The 19,225-nt window shown below is 54.3% G+C and overlaps 7 protein-coding genes across 7 annotated transcripts; 2 read left to right on the top strand and 5 right to left on the bottom strand.

The window, feature by feature from the left end:
• Positions 1-390: 390 nt before the first annotated feature.
• Positions 391-3,107, bottom strand: N7482_000623 (ATP-dependent metallopeptidase FtsH/Yme1/Tma family protein; the record flags this gene model as incomplete). The annotated part of the gene is made up of 2 exons (XM_056682748.1): positions 391-1,184; positions 1,244-3,107. The coding sequence occupies 2 exons, from the start codon at positions 3,105-3,107 to the stop codon at positions 391-393; spliced, it is 2,658 nt and encodes an 885-aa protein (XP_056546354.1).
• A 531-nt stretch (positions 3,108-3,638) lies between these two features.
• atrR (transcription factor atrR) lies at positions 3,639-6,640 on the bottom strand (the record flags this gene model as incomplete). Its single annotated transcript, XM_056682747.1, has 7 exons — positions 3,639-4,371; positions 4,426-4,989; positions 5,046-5,221; positions 5,274-5,770; positions 5,830-6,194; positions 6,254-6,381; positions 6,443-6,640. 7 exons carry the CDS (start codon positions 6,638-6,640, stop codon positions 3,639-3,641), a joined length of 2,661 nt encoding a protein of 886 aa, XP_056546353.1.
• Positions 6,641-7,860: 1,220 nt separating this feature from the next.
• pam18 (putative mitochondrial DnaJ chaperone (Tim14)) lies at positions 7,861-8,361 on the bottom strand (the record flags this gene model as incomplete). Its single annotated transcript, XM_056682746.1, has 4 exons — positions 7,861-7,999; positions 8,071-8,124; positions 8,185-8,258; positions 8,311-8,361. 4 exons carry the CDS (start codon positions 8,359-8,361, stop codon positions 7,861-7,863), a joined length of 318 nt encoding a protein of 105 aa, XP_056546352.1.
• Positions 8,362-8,569: 208 nt separating this feature from the next.
• Positions 8,570-9,208, top strand: N7482_000620 (ribosomal eL24 family protein; the record flags this gene model as incomplete). Its single annotated transcript, XM_056682745.1, has 2 exons — positions 8,570-8,574; positions 8,641-9,208. The coding sequence occupies 2 exons, from the start codon at positions 8,570-8,572 to the stop codon at positions 9,206-9,208; spliced, it is 573 nt and encodes a 190-aa protein (XP_056546351.1).
• Positions 9,209-12,127: 2,919 nt separating this feature from the next.
• On the bottom strand, positions 12,128-13,803 carry N7482_000619 (putative C2H2 finger domain protein; the record flags this gene model as incomplete). The annotated part of the gene is made up of 3 exons (XM_056682744.1): positions 12,128-12,980; positions 13,180-13,673; positions 13,789-13,803. The coding sequence occupies 3 exons, from the start codon at positions 13,801-13,803 to the stop codon at positions 12,128-12,130; spliced, it is 1,362 nt and encodes a 453-aa protein (XP_056546350.1).
• A 2,221-nt stretch (positions 13,804-16,024) lies between these two features.
• On the top strand, positions 16,025-17,136 carry N7482_000618 (putative nicotinamide N-methyltransferase; the record flags this gene model as incomplete). Its single annotated transcript, XM_056682743.1, has 2 exons — positions 16,025-16,517; positions 16,598-17,136. 2 exons carry the CDS (start codon positions 16,025-16,027, stop codon positions 17,134-17,136), a joined length of 1,032 nt encoding a protein of 343 aa, XP_056546349.1.
• A 164-nt stretch (positions 17,137-17,300) lies between these two features.
• N7482_000617 (putative S-adenosylmethionine-dependent methyltransferase) lies at positions 17,301-18,521 on the bottom strand (the record flags this gene model as incomplete). The annotated part of the gene is made up of 2 exons (XM_056682742.1): positions 17,301-18,219; positions 18,463-18,521. The coding sequence occupies 2 exons, from the start codon at positions 18,519-18,521 to the stop codon at positions 17,301-17,303; spliced, it is 978 nt and encodes a 325-aa protein (XP_056546348.1).
• Positions 18,522-19,225: the final 704 nt, after the last annotated feature.

Genomic DNA, 19,225 nt, shown 5'->3' with positions numbered 1-19,225 from the left:
GCAATATCCAATCCCTAGTCTCTACAACGAACGACTACTTGACCCAGAATAGGCTTCAACAAATCAATATAATACACACCCCACACTGGTAGAGTACATGGGCCTCTAAGCGAAGGTCAAACAGAAACACATGAGATGAGTAGAAAGTTCTTCATATTGAGTTGCGACATGATGGAAGGAAGAAAGGGGTTTATGGAGTGGCGAGAACAAGAGGATTGAGAGGGGAGTAGACAAAAAGAAAAACAGGGCAAAGGTAATGCAGGTCCATCAGTACTGAAAAAAAAAAGAGAAACCAGCAGAAAACCACAGTGATATCCCTGCTTGAAACGGCCAAAAAAAAATGCAGATCCAAATTGTGTACACAAAAACAAACCCGTCACTTATGGCCATCTATGAAGGAGGGAGCGGGGTCTCGTCGCGGCCTTCCTTGCCGGACGTCTCCTCTGGGTTCGTCGTCGGCTCGGGAGGAGCAATGGTCTCTCCACCCTTGCCGTCGAAGTACTTGGCAAACTCGGCATTGTCCGGCCACTCGCGGGGGCCAAGGAGGCGAACCAGGTCATCGCGGCCGAGGACCTCTTTGGACAAGAGCTCCTCAGCGACGATACCGACCTCCTTCTTCCGTGCGGTGAGAAGGTCGTGGCACTGCTTGTAGGCCTCCTCGATGATGCGACGCACCTCAAGGTCGATGTTACGTGCGGTATCCTCGGAGAAGGGCTTTTGGAACTGCTGCCCAGAGTCGTCCTCATAATGGATGAAGCCAAGCTTCTTGGACATGCCGAACTTAGTGACCATGGCGGTGGCCATGCGAGTAACTTTGTTGAAGTCATCGCTAGCACCGCTGGTCACCGTGTCAAAGTGTAGCTCCTCGCTGACACGGCCACCCAGGGTCATAGCCATGCGGTCCATGAGCTGGTTGACGTTCATCAGGTATGTATCACCACCAGCAGGGAGGTACTGAGCATAACCTAGGGCACCCTGTCCACGGGGAATGATAGACACCTTGAGCAGCGGGTCAGCCCACCGGAAGTACCAGCCACAGATGGCGTGGCCAGCCTCGTGGTAGGCGACGGTGCGCTTCTCCTCGGGCGAGAGAACAAGTGACTTCTTCTCCAGGCCACCAATCACACGCTCAATGGCCTGCTCGAAGTGGCGCATAACGACCCTATCGGCGTTCTCACGAGCAGCTATATGACAGACGTTAGTAGAATTCGGAAATTTTCAAGGTTGATGTTTATGAACTTACCAACAAGAGCAGCCTCGTTGACACAGTTGGCAATATCAGCACCCGCGAAGCCTGGGGTCAGAGCAGCAAGTCGGCCTTCCAAGTAGTCCATGTTTTCATCGGTAACGATCTTCTTCAGGTGGACGCGGAAGATTTGCTTGCGACCATCCATGGTAGGGCGGTCGATAGTGATGTGTCGGTCGAAACGCCCAGGGCGCATGAGGGCCTTATCGAGAACATCAGGTCGGTTGGTACCGGCCAGAACGACGACCTGCTCCGAAGTATTGAAACCGTCCATCTCCGTAAGAATCTGGTTGAGAGTACTTTCACGCTCATCATTGCCACCGCCGAAGTTCGACTTCGAACGGGACTTGCCGATCGCATCAATTTCGTCAATGAAGATAATGCAGGGGGTGTTCTTCCGGGCGTTGGCAAAAAGATCGCGGACACGGGACGGACCGACACCGACAAACATCTCAACGAACTCGGAACCACTGACACTGAAGAAAGGCACACCAGATTCGCCGGCGGTAGCCTTAGCAAGCAAGGTCTTACCAGTACCGGGGGGTCCAGAGAGAATAGCACCACGGGGGATCTTCGCACCAAGCTTCTCGAACCGCTCGGGCTGCTTAAGGAAGCTAACGAATTCCATGATCTCGACCTTAGCCTCGTCCATACCCGCGACATCGGAGAACTTGATCTTGACATCGGTTTCATGGTTGAAGCGCTTAGCACGACTCTTGCCGATTCCAAAGATTCCACTTTGGCCACCAGCAGCGCCGCCGCGCCGCGAGAACCAGTAGATACCACCGATCAAAAGAAGAGTAGGTGCGAAGGACAGAAGGGCGCTACCCCAGGGGACTTCATCCACATAGGCAACCGGGATACGCTCGCCATTCGGGATACCCAATTCATATTGTGCCTGCTCCAGCTTCCTCTCGAAGCTGTCAACAGATCCAATGCTGAAGTACACATGGGTCACTGGCTGCCCGGCAGAATCGGGATAAGCCTGGTTCATAACCTCGCGGTTCAGGTCGACACGGACGCGGTGACCGTTCGCCACAGTCAACCTCTCCACAAGACCCTTGTCGAGGTAGTTCGAGCGGAATTCCTGCCAGGTGATCTCTCGGCTAGCACTTTCACCGGGGAAGAAGCTGCGGTAGACATAGTATGTAACGAATGCGGTAACGAGGAAGGAGGCGGGATCGAATCGGAACTCAAACACTCTGGGAGGTGTGAATCCCTGGTCCTGCTTCTTCTTCTGATCTTTGTTCTCCTTGTCCTTTTCGTTTGACTCATTCTCCTTGTTCTTCTGCGCGGGCTCTTCCCGCCCCTCCTTCTCCTTTTCCGTGTGCTGATTCAACTTCCCATCCTCTCCTTCTTTGTTCTTCTTATACTCCTCCACATCGTCTTTGGCTTGCTCGCTGGTATACTTGAACAACCAGCGCATCATCCGAATGTGGTCCATCAAAGACGCATTCGCGTGCTTCTCAATAAACTGCTTAACTTCGTCCGGAATCCCGTTCTTCATCAGATGCTTCCGCAACGTATCAATCGCCTCATGCTGCGATTCTGGCATGCGTGTCTTCAGATGTTTGGTGAATGCATCCAACTTTGTCTGGTCCTCCGGTCCCAGAACTGACTCCGGCTCGTCATCTTTGCGACCCTTCTCCGGCTCATTCCCCTTTGGCGGGGAGTTCCCGGAGTCGTTGGTCGGAGGCTTCGGGCCAGTAGTAGCGTATGTTCGGGCGTGATAGGATGTAATTAAAGAGGAAAGTCGCGACGGGTGCGTTCGCAGAGAGGTTGTTCCTGCGCGGCCGAGGCACTCTGTGGCTCTCCTCGAGAATCGGGCAATATTGCCTGGCCGCCGGAGGAGGGTGGCCATGGTCGAGGGAAGGAAGCCCAGAGGGCTGAAAGGGCGGAGAAACGGGGTGATCAATCGAGTTCGGGGGCGATGGACAACTCCGCGCAATCCATGGAGGGAATTGAGGTTGCGGTGGGCAGCTCTCGAGCTGCGGCCAGTTTCGGCGCCGGTTTTTCTGGGTTCCGTGGTTGCTGAGTCATCAGAACCGTGTCGAAGGGCATGGACTTAGACGGCGTTAACGATCTACTTGATCGCCGTGATGACTCAAATGAGATTTACAATATTTGGAGGGATATATGGTGGGAGGACAAAATCCCCATCTGAGTACCCATCGCTGTAAAGTGGAATTCTAGAAGCGCTGCAATGTACATGAAAGGAGAAGGGAGAAAGAGAGAGGCGATGATAATGGAGGGGAGAATTAACGACCGTTATGGCAGAGAGTTCCAAGAGAGTAGTCCTGTACACCTCTTCCTGGACGCCATATTCATAAATATTAGAAGAAACAATCCGTATGTTTTCACTCAGCTCCGCGTTCCAGTCATACGGTCATCATTACTGCGGGGGCTGACCATTGGCACCGACCCCTTCGAAGACAGGGAAATTTGTCGACACGTCCGCCCAATCCCACTCAATTGTCATTGGCATCTGCCATAGATCTTGTGGGACGAATGGTTGCTGGAAGGGCGCCATATCTGGACTGGTAGGCGCGAAGGACTGATCAGGGAATCCGACATTGGCCAGCTGGTCGGGACTCAACATGTCTGGGAAGTCTGGTTCCACACCAGACATGGCATGCACATTACTCGGTAGATCCTGGGATATACCGGTACTCGGAGGTAAGGCAGAGTCATTGCCAAAGGCGTTGGGACCATTAGGCGAAGAGACTGCAGCGGGGGGTTGATTGGAGTACATAGAGGGCGAAAAGGACGTGTTATTAGATGTTCGTGCGGCTTTGGCGAATGGGGAGGTGTCAGGATGCGGCTCATTTGTCTCGTGCTGTGTTTGTTGTGGAACAAAGCCATCCGGTGCAGTCTTTCGCTTCTTGCGTGCATGAGATTCTTTCTCGGCTTTGTCGATAACCACCTTGGCAATTCTCTCAAACTCGCCACAGAGCCCGAGCATGCGCTTGATGCTGCTATTAGACTCGTCGGAAACCAGCGTGGAGAGGAAGTTGACAACCACATTCATCAGTTTGACATCCGATCGAGCACGGGTATCGCCCGGGTTCTGAAGAATGTTGGCAAAGAGAGTGACAAGCGCAGATACTGGGTAATAAAGGATCAACCTGCGAGTGTCAAGTTAGTATCTGGAAACAAGAGACCCACAGGATGGAACTTACCACACGCATGCAAAATCGCCCTGCGGAATATACTTGATCAGGTTGATCGAAGCCCTTGCAGCCGTGACACATAGGACAGCCGACAAGAAGACTCTGGGGTTTAAAGGCCGGGCATTCAAGCCTTGGATGGCATAGTTAGATAATCGACTGGTCCAATAGCCGTGGTGTACGGACATGCGGTGGATGGTAGTCAAGCAATTATAGTAGGAGAAGTGGAGGACAACAACGTGGATAAGGAGTGGTCCGTGGGTGGCTTGAATTTCATATTCAGGTCGGAAGTCGATGGGAATGTTGTCCTTCCAGTCTTCCAGCTCCTTGTCCAGTTCACCAATGGTGTTGAGCAATTCACCGTCGGACTGTTTAGAAGCCTTGGCGGAATACAGCTTCTTGTACACTCTGCTCTCGATGGTAGCGAATTCGCAGAGTGATCTGAAGAGGTTAAATTTCCCTCTCTCATCGGCGAGCGGGACATTCCCGACATTGTCAGGTGGGTCATCACTTGGGAGCTCGACATTCATGTCATCGTCGTCCTGTACTGGTGGCCGACCAGACCGTAAACAGATACTTTAGAATAATCAGTCGAAATTCATGAAACAGATAGAGACATAGAGACAACGAACTCTTTATCGAGGCAGTAGGCGACCCAGAAGACTCGCTTTCGCTGTTCTACTTCTACCGGGTTCAAGCCGAAGCCTGAGCCTCGCTTGTGCAGCCCAATGCTGTGGGATAGACGGATAGCCGCGGCGACCAAGAAGAACGCCGGTTGCGGGTTAGGAGTGCCCTGAAGGAAGAGAGCCTAGAGAGTGTCAGAAATGCTCGCTGTCCTAGTTGAGAACAAAAGCGCTTACCATGCCAAGCAACGCCTGAACACTTAGGAGATCAGTGTTTCGCATTGTCAATTCAGTCAAGACCCCCATCGCATTTTTCAGGTACAACCACGCTTTCTTATCTTCTTCGTGGGGCACCAGGTTGCTCATCACGCGCAGGCGGTGGGAAATAGCCAATACAACATTGATACTTGCCCACCACCCCGAACCCTCGTACGGATCCCGCGAGTACTGTCGCTCCACCAGATGCATGAAGGTCGCTTCGTGGAAGAGCGGGAACATGCAATTGAAATTTTCGAAGAAGTCCTTGAACAGAGAAAGAGCCTCTTCCTTCGGGGGAAGTGGTTTGAACACACGTCGCGCAAAAATGTCGCTGAAGATCTCCGGCTTCCAGTACATCCACTTGTTGTCATCGACGTACGCCGAGGAAATCATATCCTGGAATGATGTATCACCCGTCTTCTCGTTGACCCATTGAATACCCTTGGGCGAGAAAATGGAAAAGCCCGATGAAGATCCTATGGTGTCAAGGTCAATAAGTCGAGCCCGCTCCCGATTGTATGTAGAATAGCCCTACCAATGTATCGAGTCTCGCCACAATTATTGGTCACTAGTGAACACATCATATCCGACAATGCCTCGACCTCGGTCTCGGACTCTTTTTGTGACTCTGGGGATGTCGTGGCAGTATGCGGACTGGAGTGGGAGTCCATGCGGGGTGTAGTACTGTAAGAGGTAGACGCCTGTTGCTGGGTTGCATTCGGGATGCTGAACTTGTTCGCATTTCTCGCCGCATTCAAGGCATTTGTTCGATCGGCCAGTCGTTTTTCGAGCGTCCCTAGATCCGTCTTTCCATTGTCATCTTCGGAGAGGAGACCGGACAGCCGCAGGAGCGATTCCATGCGCCCCAAGCGGTTCTCCAAGCCCTCAATGTATTTGGCCCTGCATCGTCGCAATCAGATCAGGTTCCACAGTACGCAAGAGTCCGGGGGACAACCTACCCTTTAGGAGGGTTCCGCTTCTTCTCGACCTGCGTGAAGACACACTCGGTCTTGTAGTTGATGCAGTGCGAGCACTTGGGCATCTTGCCGTCGCACTTGATCTTCTTCTTCCGGCACATATCGCAAGCCTATCGTCAAGCTTCCCGTCAGCAACATCCCACAGACGTGGCGGAAACAGGCAGTGCATACTCTCGCAATCCTCCGTCGCTTCGCATCATTGGCGTCATCTCCTGCGGCCAATGCCGAGTCGTCGGGATACATGGACCCCACAGAGAGGCCAGGCATCTGGGAGCCATTCTGCGAGTAGCCTCCAAAGAGCTGCGGCTGCTGGTTCATCATCATGTGGTTCAAGTCGAAACCCACATCGTCGTCCCCCAGACTATCCATGATGGGTTTTTTTGTAGCGCGTGGAAACTCCGCGGAAGTGGAGCAGGAGGAGGAGGGCAGTGTTAAGGAAGGACTGCGGGGCTATCATGCGTCACGGACACGTGCTTTTTCCCGGAGCTGTCCCTGAGATTGAGGACCGGAGAAAGGAGGACACGGTGGATCGTGGATGACACATCCAAGCGGGTGAGATTGAAAGGGTACGCCAGAGGCGAAAAAGGCAGGGTTGATCCGTAGATCTGGCGCAAAGACGAGTCGAACGGGTTCACGGGTTGTGAACGGATGTCCGAAAGCTCCGCTGACTCAAGGCGCGCGCTTATCGTTGAAAAAGGGAACGCTGTATACCACAGCCTTTAGGCATCTGCCTATGTATCAACGGAGAGTAAAACTTTGCAGGGAGCCTTAATAACACAAAGGATGCAATATCTGCTGCTGGCCTGGGCATCCACAGGAAGAACGGAGGTGCTTAACCCCGATCCCGAGCCAAGACAGCCCTGCGGCGCGGCAACAGGCCATCCGAGATTTCGTCCGCCGCGCGGGAGTCTTACGTTGTGTAGCCGCCTTTAAAGATGCGCCCACTCGTTTCCACCTAGAACTCGCTTGCAGAATGCCGATCAGACTCTTAATCGGAGTCCCACCTTCCTCGCCTTGATGAAATTCGTCCTAGGAGACCTCCCTATCAGAAGAATGGTGGGGTACCGAGTAGTACCACGCCATTCTCGCACGGCCTGGAAACCTAGTGCTGCGCCCACCCTCTGCGGCCGCGTGCTTTGTCTGCATCGAGCATAGATCGGCGGTTGGATGAGCAATGTGTACACCGTCCATCAGGTAGTATCGGCAGGGGTGCGGTGTACACCAGAAGTTGTCTTTCAGTTACTGGAAAAGATGGAAGTGTTGCCCTAAAAGGCTTTGCCCTGTATAACATAGTAGTATAGTACAATTCGAAGAGTGGCGATCTCCTGAGGATATATGACAGAAATGTGCATAAAAATACAGCAAGATCGAGGATATCGAGCAATTAGACAGCTCAGTATATCCTCCGACCTGGTAAATGTCAATCAAACAACGCCACGCTATGCACCCAAAATACAGCCAGCCTGGACCCTGGGGTGCCCCAGGATTCTGCATCTGGCCTTGGGAAGAGAGTATCCAGCCATAATTTGGCTTCCCGGAAATTCCGAGCCGGTGATCCCGAAAACGCGCCGATATCAGTTCAACATCTCTCACGCGTGTTTGTCGATGAATTCCTTGGCCTCGTTGATCTTGGTGGCCAGGTACGGGCTGCCGCCGCGATCGGGGTGATTGAGCAGCATGAGCTGACGGTGCTTCTGGCGCACTTTATCCTTGCTCAGCTTGCGCTCTCTATTAAAAGCATTAATTAGTATCTTTCCTGTTTGCAATTCAACGCTACATCCAGGACACAGGACACATACGGGAGCTCAAGAATCAGGGAGGCTTCACGACGGGTCATGCGCGGTTCAAATCCTCTGTCATCCTGTCAGCGACCATCATAATGGCAATCTTTCAATGTTCCAAGACCAACGAACCCCTTGTAGAAAGCCTTTCCAGCGGCGTTCACGCCGCCCTTGGAACGGCGGTAGGCGACCAGACCGGCGCGACCCTGGAGAAAAACAGTCAGCTCAGTCGCACCAGTGCCGAAGAACATCACATACCAAGAAGGCAGCCACACCGACACCAAGACCAATAGCAAGAGTCGAAGCCATTTCGTAGACAGAGAGGAAGATAGGGTGGCCAAAGTCGATGTCGAAGGAAACCGGAGATGGTGTCGGAGTGACTCGCGGGATAAAAGTCAGCGCGCGAGTCCCAATGTGGTTTAGCGCCACATCCTCCACGCCGAGCCCGAAGCATCTCTTCCAAAAAAAAAGTTTGCGACATAACAACGCAGGTCAAATCCATCCCACATCAGCAACCATGCGGTAAGCCTCTACGACCCGAGCAACCAAAATAATTCCCCTACTAATCTGCTCTTCTTTTTCTATCAGTGTGGAAACCTGTCATTTCTGTTCCCGCCCGGCCTTCCCCAGTAAGGGCATCACATTCGTTCGCAATGACGCCCGACAATTCCGTTTCTGCCGCTCCAAGTGCCACAAGAACTTCAAGATGAAGCGGCAGCCTCGCAAGCTGAAGTGGACCAAGAGCCACCGCGCCGCCCGCGGCAAGGAGATGATCGTCGACTCGTCGCTGGTCCTGTCCCAGTTCTCCAAGAAGCGCAACGTCCCCGTCAAGTACGACCGTAACCTGGTTGCTGCCACCGTTAGCGCCATGCAGCGCGTCGAAGAGATTCGCCAGCGCCGCGAGCGTGTCTTCACCAAGCGCCGTCTGGCCGGCAAGCTGGCCCGTGACCGCCGGCGCGAGGCGGACCGCAAGGTCGTCGCCGAGGGCGAGCACCTTATCCGCAAGGAGCTGCGCGAGCGGGAGGAGGGCCAACCCATGGTGGCCGAGCAGAGCAAGGTCGCCAACCGGGTGCACGGCAAGGACCTGTTCCAGAAGAAGAAGGCCAAGGTGTTGGTGGATGGTGGTGTGGAAGCGGAGGCGATGGACATGGATTAGAGACTTCTCATAATCTGGGGCTTCATTTCTTCTTTCTTTCTCTCTCTTTTCGTTTCTGCTTGGACCGCTACGACACGATTTCTGGAGTTGGGCTTGCATTATCCTTGTGTTTCTCTCGGTGTTTTTTTCTTCAAAAGCTATCGATATCACCTCACGTATAGAATATGAGGACCAGTGAAAGTGACGCTGAAAATAACCGCTTCTCAGGCTGAATATCCTGCAATAAACCCGTAGTAGTGGCGACCACGCCATTCTCAATGGGCTTTCTGCAATCTCTTGGACATGGCCATTTGCACTTAGGGCGTGTTCCTTGATGGCTATCTTGATATGACCATGGCGATTACGAAGAAGGCATACTCGAAAGCCTCTGGGTTGACGTAGTAACATAAGTGATAGTACTTTGCTACAAGTAAGACAGGCCCATGATGGTTCTGTCCCTGGATACCTACTCTACATGATATATTTCCTATACCCGATACAGCCGTGAACACGAGTCCGATTGCCGCGGCATTGACTCCCCTTCGCGAATCCACATACATCCTCTTCCGGTTCCCCTGGAGGGGGGTGTCTACTCTTCCACGTCCTCTTTACCATTACAATCCACAAATATAGCCATTCATCCCAAACGGCTATAGCAAGTCGGTCCACGAGCTTCAAAACTGGGAAAGTCCATAGTGAGTTGTGATTAAGATCTGCGTACGCGGCCAAAATCACCAGAACGCAAGGAGTTGCGATTATGATTCGCCGTCTCCCCAAGCTGCAGACCTAGGCAGGGTTTTCCTGGAAGAGACATCAATCTAAACCAATTATTTTGTACATCGGCCCGTGTTTCTTTGTTTCTCTTTCCTTCCATGAATCCACCATAATGGATCTGGAAATGTACTGGCGGGCCCCTAAACCCAGGAGCTCTAAGTTCCGGATGGCACGACGAGGCCAATCATTCGATAGAGAGGGGCTATCTACTCTTCCCGCCTGGTGCGAGTCGGTATGGCCACGCCACTCGGGCTTCAACACGTGGAGAATCCCAACATATCGTAAAGTAAAAGAGAGCGTAGAGCAGCAAGGCTAATTATATAAAATAGTCATGAAAGATTGCCTAGTCAGCGGCAGATAGTCACAGAGGGTTGCGACTCTGGTTAGTGATCAAGGAGTTGGAAATAGTACCGCGAGCGACTCAGCGAAGCCACTTCGTAGTTGGGTGACGCCCTCATGTATCCATTTCAATGGTCCCAAAACTAGGGAGCTAAGGTTCATGCCATTCATGGACAGTGATTGGATGAAAGCACACCCTACTTATTTATTTAAATAAGATCTCCCGGTTCTGAGCTTCATGAGTAGTTTGAGCTTGAGTCGGTGAAGGGACTCTGGACTGGAAAATACCTGCTAAGATCATGATTCTGTTACCAAGATGAGTCCTCGAAGAGATAACAAATGCATTCAAACAATAGTAGCCCTGCTTCGGTTCACCAAGGACATGTTGGAAGATCACTATAGTTGATGGTCATGGCGGGGGTATGATGAAGAGGGATAATATGATGTTGCTGTGGCATTGGGCAAGACCCTTGACCAGCGCGCAAGATATGACCTGCCGGCTGGCTAATGATACCGAGTTATAACGAATCCGAAACGTTCAACACCTTAGTATCACACGATCTTACCCCGGTCTCTTTAACGAACAGCCCCCCGCTAGTCAGTCCTACAGCATCGATGCCCAACCTCTCCGAAATCAGTTCTCCCCGCATTCCATGCGAACACTCGGCCAATCCATATAAGCCTACCAAGCCACCTGGAAAAGATAGATTGGGCAACCCCAATACTGAAAGTTCGAAGTACCGCCGGGGTAGAAGTAGGAGAATGACTGGGTATTGCATCTAATTCTTCATTTAGAACAGGAGTTTTCTAGTGAAAGTCAAATGGCCTTGTGTGGCCGGAGGAATGGAGACATGGCATTTCTTTGAGTCTTGTCTGGACCAGCTTGCCCCTCTATCCCGGATTGGCAGGTCCACCCTGCACCGGGGAGGAAAATGGACATCTATGGTGTCGATCGGATTGGAACAATGGCTGTGGAAATTGGCTGTTTGTAACGAGACTGTAAGTCTACCATGTTGGAGGAAGATGTGTTGTTTCGTAAGGTATATTCATGGCGCACCCCGTCCGAGGGTTTCATTAAGTACACATGGGAGAGTAGAAGGCGAGAGAGAGCGTGAGGTAGGTGAACGTCGAGACGACAAGGAAAGCGACGGAGAGGAAGAGAGCGGACGAGATAACAGATGGGAGATGAGAGATGGTTTGGATGGCGAAGAGCCAAAAAAAAAAAAACAACCAAAAAAAAACAGAGGTGTATATGTGCGAGCATGAAGACGGCGAGTGAAAGAGTCAAGGGGAAAGCCGTAGACAAAGGTTCAAGGCAACATGACGAGCAGGTTGGGTAGGGGATGGATGTTTGATGATGGTGAATATGCGCCGGCCAATCCAAGGAAGGCCATTTATAGAGGTTTCCGGAACAAGAAAAGGACAATGAACTAGCAGAAGCAGAGGCAGAACGTAACAGAAACAGGAACACAGAAAGAGAGAAAGAGAGAAAGAGACATGATACATGGGATTCCCACAGTACAACAAGGTTTCCCGAAATCTTAGACACGCAGTGGGCGAAGGAGAGAGCGAATCTACAGTTTCCCCGAAGGCACGGCCATTTTCAACGCGGAATCCACTGGCCGACCGGTCAGGTACCTTGAAATTCAATCCTTCATTATGCAGCGTGCACATAGTCAATATGTTAACAAGAAAGGGTTCCCAAAAACGCTCAAGCTCGTACATTTCGTCGTGAAAGGGTTCGTCGCTCGGCACAAGGAACGGCCGCAGCGGCGGCCCGCTGTCTGGCTCCCAGCAAATTATGCGGAGGGAGCGACGGATGATAGTTTACTCCTCCATATGGCCGAAGACCCCATCATCGTCGTCATCCGCAGGGGCTCGGCGGCTACCAAAGTCCACGTCTGCGTTGCGGCGGTGACGAGACTCCTGGGCGGTGGCCTCGCTGCTTCCGTTGCGTACGCCGCGCTCATCTGACACCTTGTACGACAGTGACGGGTTGAGCGAGGCCGAAAGGAAGGCATCGGCGTTGGAGTTGCGGCGGTAGGCCTCGTTCATGGGGCCAGGGCCGGAGGCTTCCAGTCCGGGGCTCTGGGTGCCAGGGTGGCTGCCAGAGTCGAGGTAGCGAGCGGGCAACGGAGGCACCGGAGGCACGTCCGGAGTCATCGACACCGGCCCCGTGCGGGGAGTGCCGAAGTTGCACAGCCCAATCGCCGCAGCCAAGTCGGCCTCGTCATCTTCGTGCAGGCGAGTGTCCGCGGTGGAAGGACGGGTATCGATGCTCGACTTGCGGAAGTGGGAGAAAGAGGGGGAGTGCAGCGGGGCACTGCCGGTGTACGAGCTGGAGGGGATCGACTGGTAGGAGCGGGAGAAGATGTTGCTGATGCTGGGGCGCTTGGTCCAGTTGGCCGGCATGCCAGACATCTCAAAGTCGTCATCCTCCTCGTCTTGCTCATCCATCGGAGGCGGCGTGGTCTCAGCGGAACTGATTCCACCACGCGCCACCGAGGAGGCGTCCGGGGAGGCGGAGGAGAGTTCCGACTCCGCTTCGGGAGAGTGCTCGGGGGTTTCGTCGTCCATGTTCATGTTGACCAACACAGAAGCGGCCTCCAGTAGCTGCACCTGCTGGTGCTTGGAGATGAGTAGTTTTGAGGTAATCGACCATGCTGGGTCATGCTCCCACCTAAGATACCACAAAACAAACACGTCAACCGAATGCCACCAGCGAAATCAGGGGAGGTGAGGGTGATGGAGGGGGTGAATAGAGGGAGATGACGGAAGGGAGTCTGAATGACCACGAGGGCGACCTGCACAGAGCCGACATGGCGCATGCTCCCGTTCGAGCGCGAAGAAGACGACCGAGCGGCATGGGGAATACACACATATGCTTGGACAAGCAGCTGCCATGCTTATATCCTTTCCCGCAGCGGTCGCAGCGAAGGTCCGCCGGGGCACGCTTCCCGTCAGTCTTCATGTGGGCACCTTCGCTAGCTCGGCGATTGCGGTCCTTGGAAATCGCCTTGCCGTCCGCGTCGGAATTGCTGGGGGAGGCCTTGCGAGCGACCGGGGGCTCCTGGCTGGGGCTGTTTATGCTTCGAGACAGGTAGGAACTAAATCCCGAGGCCCCTCCAACCGAAGTGGATTCCAGTCCCTTGCGGCCCCCAAGGCTCCGTCGGTGCGCGGCCACGGGGAGCGACGCAGGCTCTCCGCCCTCTATCAACGAGGCCGCGACCGCGGCGGCGGCAGCATTGGCGGCGGCGGTCGTGACGCTCTTCCGTCGCGTCACACGGTGATTGGCATTGACAGCCCCCAGCGATATGGAATGCGCGTGTGGTCGCGGGGCAGGGTTGGGGAGGGGACGCGAGAGGGACAATTCCTGTGGATGGGCGGCCACATCATCAGTACCAGAGCATACCCGCGACCGACGGTGGGCGAGGAGGGAGGCCCAGGGCCGGAGCGACAAAATTGGACAGGGCGTTGAGGCCACATACCTTGAACGAAGCCATGGCGAAGGACTTTCTGGCGACTTTTTCGAAAGCCCTGAGAGATGCGAGGCACGCTCAATTCCGGGTGGAAACTGGTGGAAGTATAGGGAGGGTGCGGGCGGCTAGTGGGTTACGAGGCGTGTCGAGAGGAGAGCGTGAGTAGAGGAGAGAAGAAGAGAACTCAGGGGAAGAGAGTGAGAGTGAGAGAGAGTAACGCAAGTGAGGAGTAGAATGGAAGGGAAGAGAGAGAAAAAAAGAGGTGGGAACCCAAAAAAAGAAGGGGAGGAGAAAGAGGAGAAGGCAGGACAGGGTAAAGAGTGTAAGCCAGCCGGTATGGTGTGGCCCACCGGGAAATCGCTCATTGCTTTGCGGGGGCCTTTTCTCTTTGAGCATGCGGGGGGGAGGAGATCTTCGTAACGCCTACGAACCGGCTATTCAAATTTCATCTAGAGCCTAATCGTTCTACTACTTGACAGCCATGGCCCCGAAGGGATTCGGATTTCTGGTATGGATGATGGTGGCCTGCTTGGACTGCTCGTCGCTGTCGGCCATTTGTGCGCAAGGCCACGCTGGATGATGCGATAACCATGGCTCCACTTCGCTTCTGGATTCCGGATCGCATGGACTGTGAACCTGCCAACGACCCCGGTGGTCTTTGGGACTGACATCAAGCTCGCCTCCCTCTCTAACTGATGTATAGGGCTGTCACCATTCATCAAAAGGGATTCGAAGCCCCCGGGAAGGGTTATGGGTCGTTGAATGGGTGGCCGTAGGGGGGCTATAGGGTGGTGGAGATGGTTCGCCTTTCCCCCCTCCCTCCTCCTCCTCCTCCTCCTCCTCCATCCCTCGGATGGCGTGCCGTGCAGTGCAGGGCAAAGTTCAGGGTCGGCCTTGAAGGACCCAGGCACCCATGAATCGGGGGGAGGTGTGCACAAGACGTCAATCTTGCCTAGGATGGTTCTCGCAGCCATGGTCGGCAGAGTCCCGAGTCCCGAGTTTGGAAGGGGGAAGACATGGCGAATCGGAGGGAACATCTGTTGCCTGACGATCACCCGTCAGGATCACACGGAGAAAAGAGGTAGAGGGACTCTAGGTCCTGGCCTATTCTCGAGAAGGTAAGTCAGTAAAGTGTGATGGAAATGATATCCTGACGATTCAAAGCCGGGGCTTCAGGTACCTTGGATGCTCGTGTCCGGCAGTACGGCCAGTCCGATCACCTGCCATCGACCGGTCTAAGACCTCGCCCCGGTGGGTCCAGTGATGTCATCAACCAACAACCGGGGAGGGCACCTGATTAGGGAGAGGTCACGGGAGTGACTCACCTCGTGACCGTCTGACCTCCCCGGAGCCTGCTGGAAGGATGGTCGTCTTCGATCGCTTCTCACCATGTGCGATGCAGACGACAGTCAAGCCACCTCAAACACCTTCCATGTGCGACACATTCTTTCTGTCCTGCTTCGGGGCTGGCTTATTCCGACGATCGGATCTCCTCCGTCGCGCCAGGCCGCGCGCTAACGCCAGCCGGGGAGGATCATTACTCCGAAAGTCGAAGCCCGGCCCCCGCCCCGGTGCTACTGTAGGTACCTTCCAGGGTCACCTCGTACCCATGTAAATCGGTAATCCGCCTAGATTACTGTAGGCCTAGCCATCCCTTCCCCCTGGAAACAAGACATCCTGGCACATTCCGACAGCCTGTTACGCATACATTCCTCGCAGAAGCATGGGTTCGTGCGGCTGAGGGGGGCTATGCAGATCATGCTTCAGCTCCCCAGCATATCATCCCCTCCGAAAAAAAAGCGAAAGGAACCAAAACAAAAAAACAATAGATACGGCCAATCCAAATTTATGCACCCCGATTGCATAGTCAATGGCTCCCTGGAAGCCTCCAGCTGAAAAATCAAAAGAGCAATTCCCCCCCCCCAGACACAATGTCTCGCACTTTCCCCCCCTCCCGCACATCCATAGCTATCCCCACTATGACGGCCCCCATCGGTGCGCCCGGCGCCATTGCCCGTGCGCCCGGTGCAAACAGTGCAAACCCATTATTTTCTAAATCCAGCTCCCACCCCGCGAAGCCGTCGCGTACATTTTATCCGATCGGCAGATTGCGCCCTCCGGTGTGATACATCACGCAGCGGTGCCGAGCCCGTGCTACCAGCGCTTCCACTTTGTTCGAGAAAAATAAGCAAAGCGAAAGACCAATCCATAGCTGACTTCCTGAAGCGGGGCACCGGTCCATACAATGCTGCATTCGCGCCTACGGCCTGCTCCCCGCCGCAATCCCACCACCGCGCCCGCGACACCCGCGACGCCCACGTCCGACCTCCGAGACCAGGACGAGGGTTCGGAGGTCGAAGAGTCCGAGGACTTCTTTGGTTCCTTTTTGGCACACCTGTTTCCCGATGATGCGCCCCAATTCCACGGGGATCCTGGCCAGCGCCTGATCTACTCGTCCCCACGCTATGGCGAGCTGGAAATCATGGTTCCGCCTTACCCAGACCAGACTGAGAAGAGATCAGAGGACACGTCGAGAGAACTCAGGAAGGGGGATGGCATCAATCGCGTGGAGGAGGGAAGAAAGCTGTTTGCACACATGCTGTGGAGCGCGGGGATGGTGATCGCGGAGGGCGTCGAAAATGCGGACCGCAAACCGACTGAGATCGACTCAGCCACCCAGACAGAGGCTCGTGGGATCTGGGCCGTTCAGGGGGAGCGTGTGATGGAGCTCGGCGCAGGTAAGTTGCTCCTGCGGTCCCCACTATGGTTCCTTGTAAAGTAAAATCAAGCCCCGCTCACCGACACTCGATCTATACAGGCGCAGCTCTGGCCTCCCTCGTCTGCGCCCTCGCCAATGCCGCCATTGTGGTAGCTACAGACCACCCCTCGTCACCCTCTCTCGCCGGCGCAATCGACTTTAACCTGACCTACAACTTCCGTCGGCGCCACGATTCACCGAACACAACCATCGTCATCCAGCCGCACGAATGGGGTTGCCTCTCCGACTCCTTCTCCCTATCCCACAAAGGTGCCTTCACCCGCATCATTGCCGCCGACTGCTACTGGATGCCCTCGCAGCATGAGAACCTCGCCCGCACCATGCAATGGTTCCTCGCCCCCGGCGGAAAGGTCTGGGTCGTGGCTGGGTTCCACACGGGACGGGCAATTGTGGCAGGTTTCTTTGAGACCGCAGAGGAGAACGGGTTTGCAATTGAGACGATCTTCGAGCGGGATTTGATGACGAGGGACGAGCATGGAGGGGAGGTTCGGCGGGAATGGGCTCCTGTGCGCGATCACGAGGGCCCGGAGAATCGGGGGCGGTGGTGTGTCGTTGCTGTTTTGAAGCGGAAAGAGTAAGTCAGGAGAGGAAGTGGCAACATGGCTGGTCATGGCATAGCATTTACAGAGGTCATTGCTCGTATATTGATAGAAGGGGATCCTAAAACGCATCGTTGATACGGGTGGGACGGGGGATCATCACTCCCCATCTATAACCTCCTCGATACCTCTCCTGTAATCCCTTACACCTCCCCAACCCGCTGGAAGCACACCGTACACACCCCCTGCCCTTCCTGCCCCCCAAACCGAAACCGCGGATACTCAACACGTCCCCAAACAACCAACCGATCCGTCCCCTCCTCGCCCACAAACCACTTAACAAGCTCCTCCTCCGTCCAATTGCAACTGGTCACAATCAAGAACCCACCTCGCCGCACCAACCGCCGCGCAATGTCTGGATACCGCTTACAGACCCGCGTCGCTTTCGCATCGTCCGCCAGCGACACAGCATCGAACGTCCCCTTGTCCAGAACGATATCAAAGCCTCCGTCCGCATACGGGAACCAGGGGAGCGCCTCGTCCGTGCTCGCGGGCGCGCTGCTCATGCCGGACTCGGAAAGCACGGCTTTCGAGCCGAGGATATCCCACTCTTCAAAGCGAATGGGCTCTGCGCTGGGAACAGGATCTACCCCAGTCGCACCAGCACCAGACTCCTCCTCATCCTCCTCCTCTTCCTCTTCCTCTTCCTCTTCTTCTTCTTCTTCCTCAGAGTCCGTCCGATACGCAGAATGCCCACGGGACCTCTGCAACTCCCGCGCCAACTCCACGCTCTGCGCCGAGTAATCCACTCCAACCATGCTCCCCGCAAAACGGCCCCTCTTCCTTAACAGCGCAAGCATACTCCCATTCCCAGTCCCCAGATCCAAAATCCGCGGCTGCCCGTCGCGCTGGCGGGTATTCCGCGGCGAGAGCGGGAACGTCTTCCGCGTGAGGAAGCGCAGGACTTTCTCCGGGGCGTTGTGCTCTGAGAACCATGATGTGCCGGGGTCATCCTCCTCATTGAGGTCGGAGTCTGCGTCGGAGTCGGCGAGGTCGGGTTCTGCGGGTGTCGTGTCGGCGTGCGAGATGTGCGCGAGGGTGCGGGCGTAGTAGGTTTCCCAGCTGTGGAAGGGGGACGCGGAATCTGGTTAGCTGATGGCTCTAGATAAATCTGTATAGAAAGAAGAATGGGGGTTTTCGGATGGAGAAAAGGCATTTGTAATGTCCGTAGTACCCTGGGGGCGTTTCAATTGCGGCAGGGGTGCGCGTATACCCCCCCCTTCGTGGAGGGGCAGGAAAACGCGGGGTTCTGGCTCAGGGGCCTTCACGGCTTCCCTGGGCGTGTATGGACTCAATCTCACTTACTAGTCCTTCGTACCCAGCTCGCTGGGCGATAGATAGGTCGGATGAGCGTCCTCGGCCATGATGTGTGGTATCTGGAGGTGCTTGTTGCGCGAGAAAATTTTGGCCGAGAGTTGTGAATGACGTTCCTTATCTGCTATCAAGCATTTCCCATACTACTGCTGCCTCTCACTCACCTCGGCCAAAGCCCCCCCACACCCACCTCCCAGGGAACAGCACTTCGGAAGAAATGTTGGCCTATTCTACTTGGAACGGTACAGAATACGAGTGTAGAAGGCATATGTAAGCTCGAAGCTGTCCATTTCTATCGTGGAACTGCGCGCAGGGGGTATTTGTCATTTCTTTCCCTCGATTCCCATCCGCCCATGTATCCGATCTGGATACCATACCGGCCCAGGATTTTATACCCGGAAGAGGAGGAGGAACCGAGGAAACAAAAAAGGCAAGAGATTGAACACAGAGAAAATTGAAGGTGTGGAAACGAAGGTCTTGCCACTTCGGGCAAGGTGATCAGAGAAAGAAATCGACACGAGTGTGCAAAAGCGAAAGTTGTGTCGGACGGTAAAATGATTACCGAGTCCAATCAATGCATGGGAAGAGAGAAAAAAAAAAAAAAAAAGGACAGAGAATCATCCTCCACAAAATAATATTACAGTTATCGGGCTCGCGGAAGATAAAATGGAGTCTTCCGCAGATATCCCACGACATGAGGTACTTTTCACACCCGTGATGCCGGAAAATGAATCGAATGTGAGAAAGAACTTAG

This window comes from Penicillium canariense (genome assembly GCF_028826845.1).
Source record: "Penicillium canariense strain IBT 26290 chromosome Unknown utg000001l_segment0_segment0, whole genome shotgun sequence".
Classification (NCBI taxonomy): Eukaryota; Fungi; Ascomycota; class Eurotiomycetes; order Eurotiales; family Aspergillaceae; genus Penicillium; species Penicillium canariense.
The sequence above is the reverse complement of the archived record's forward strand: the minus strand, read 5'-3'. Positions and strand labels throughout refer to the sequence as shown.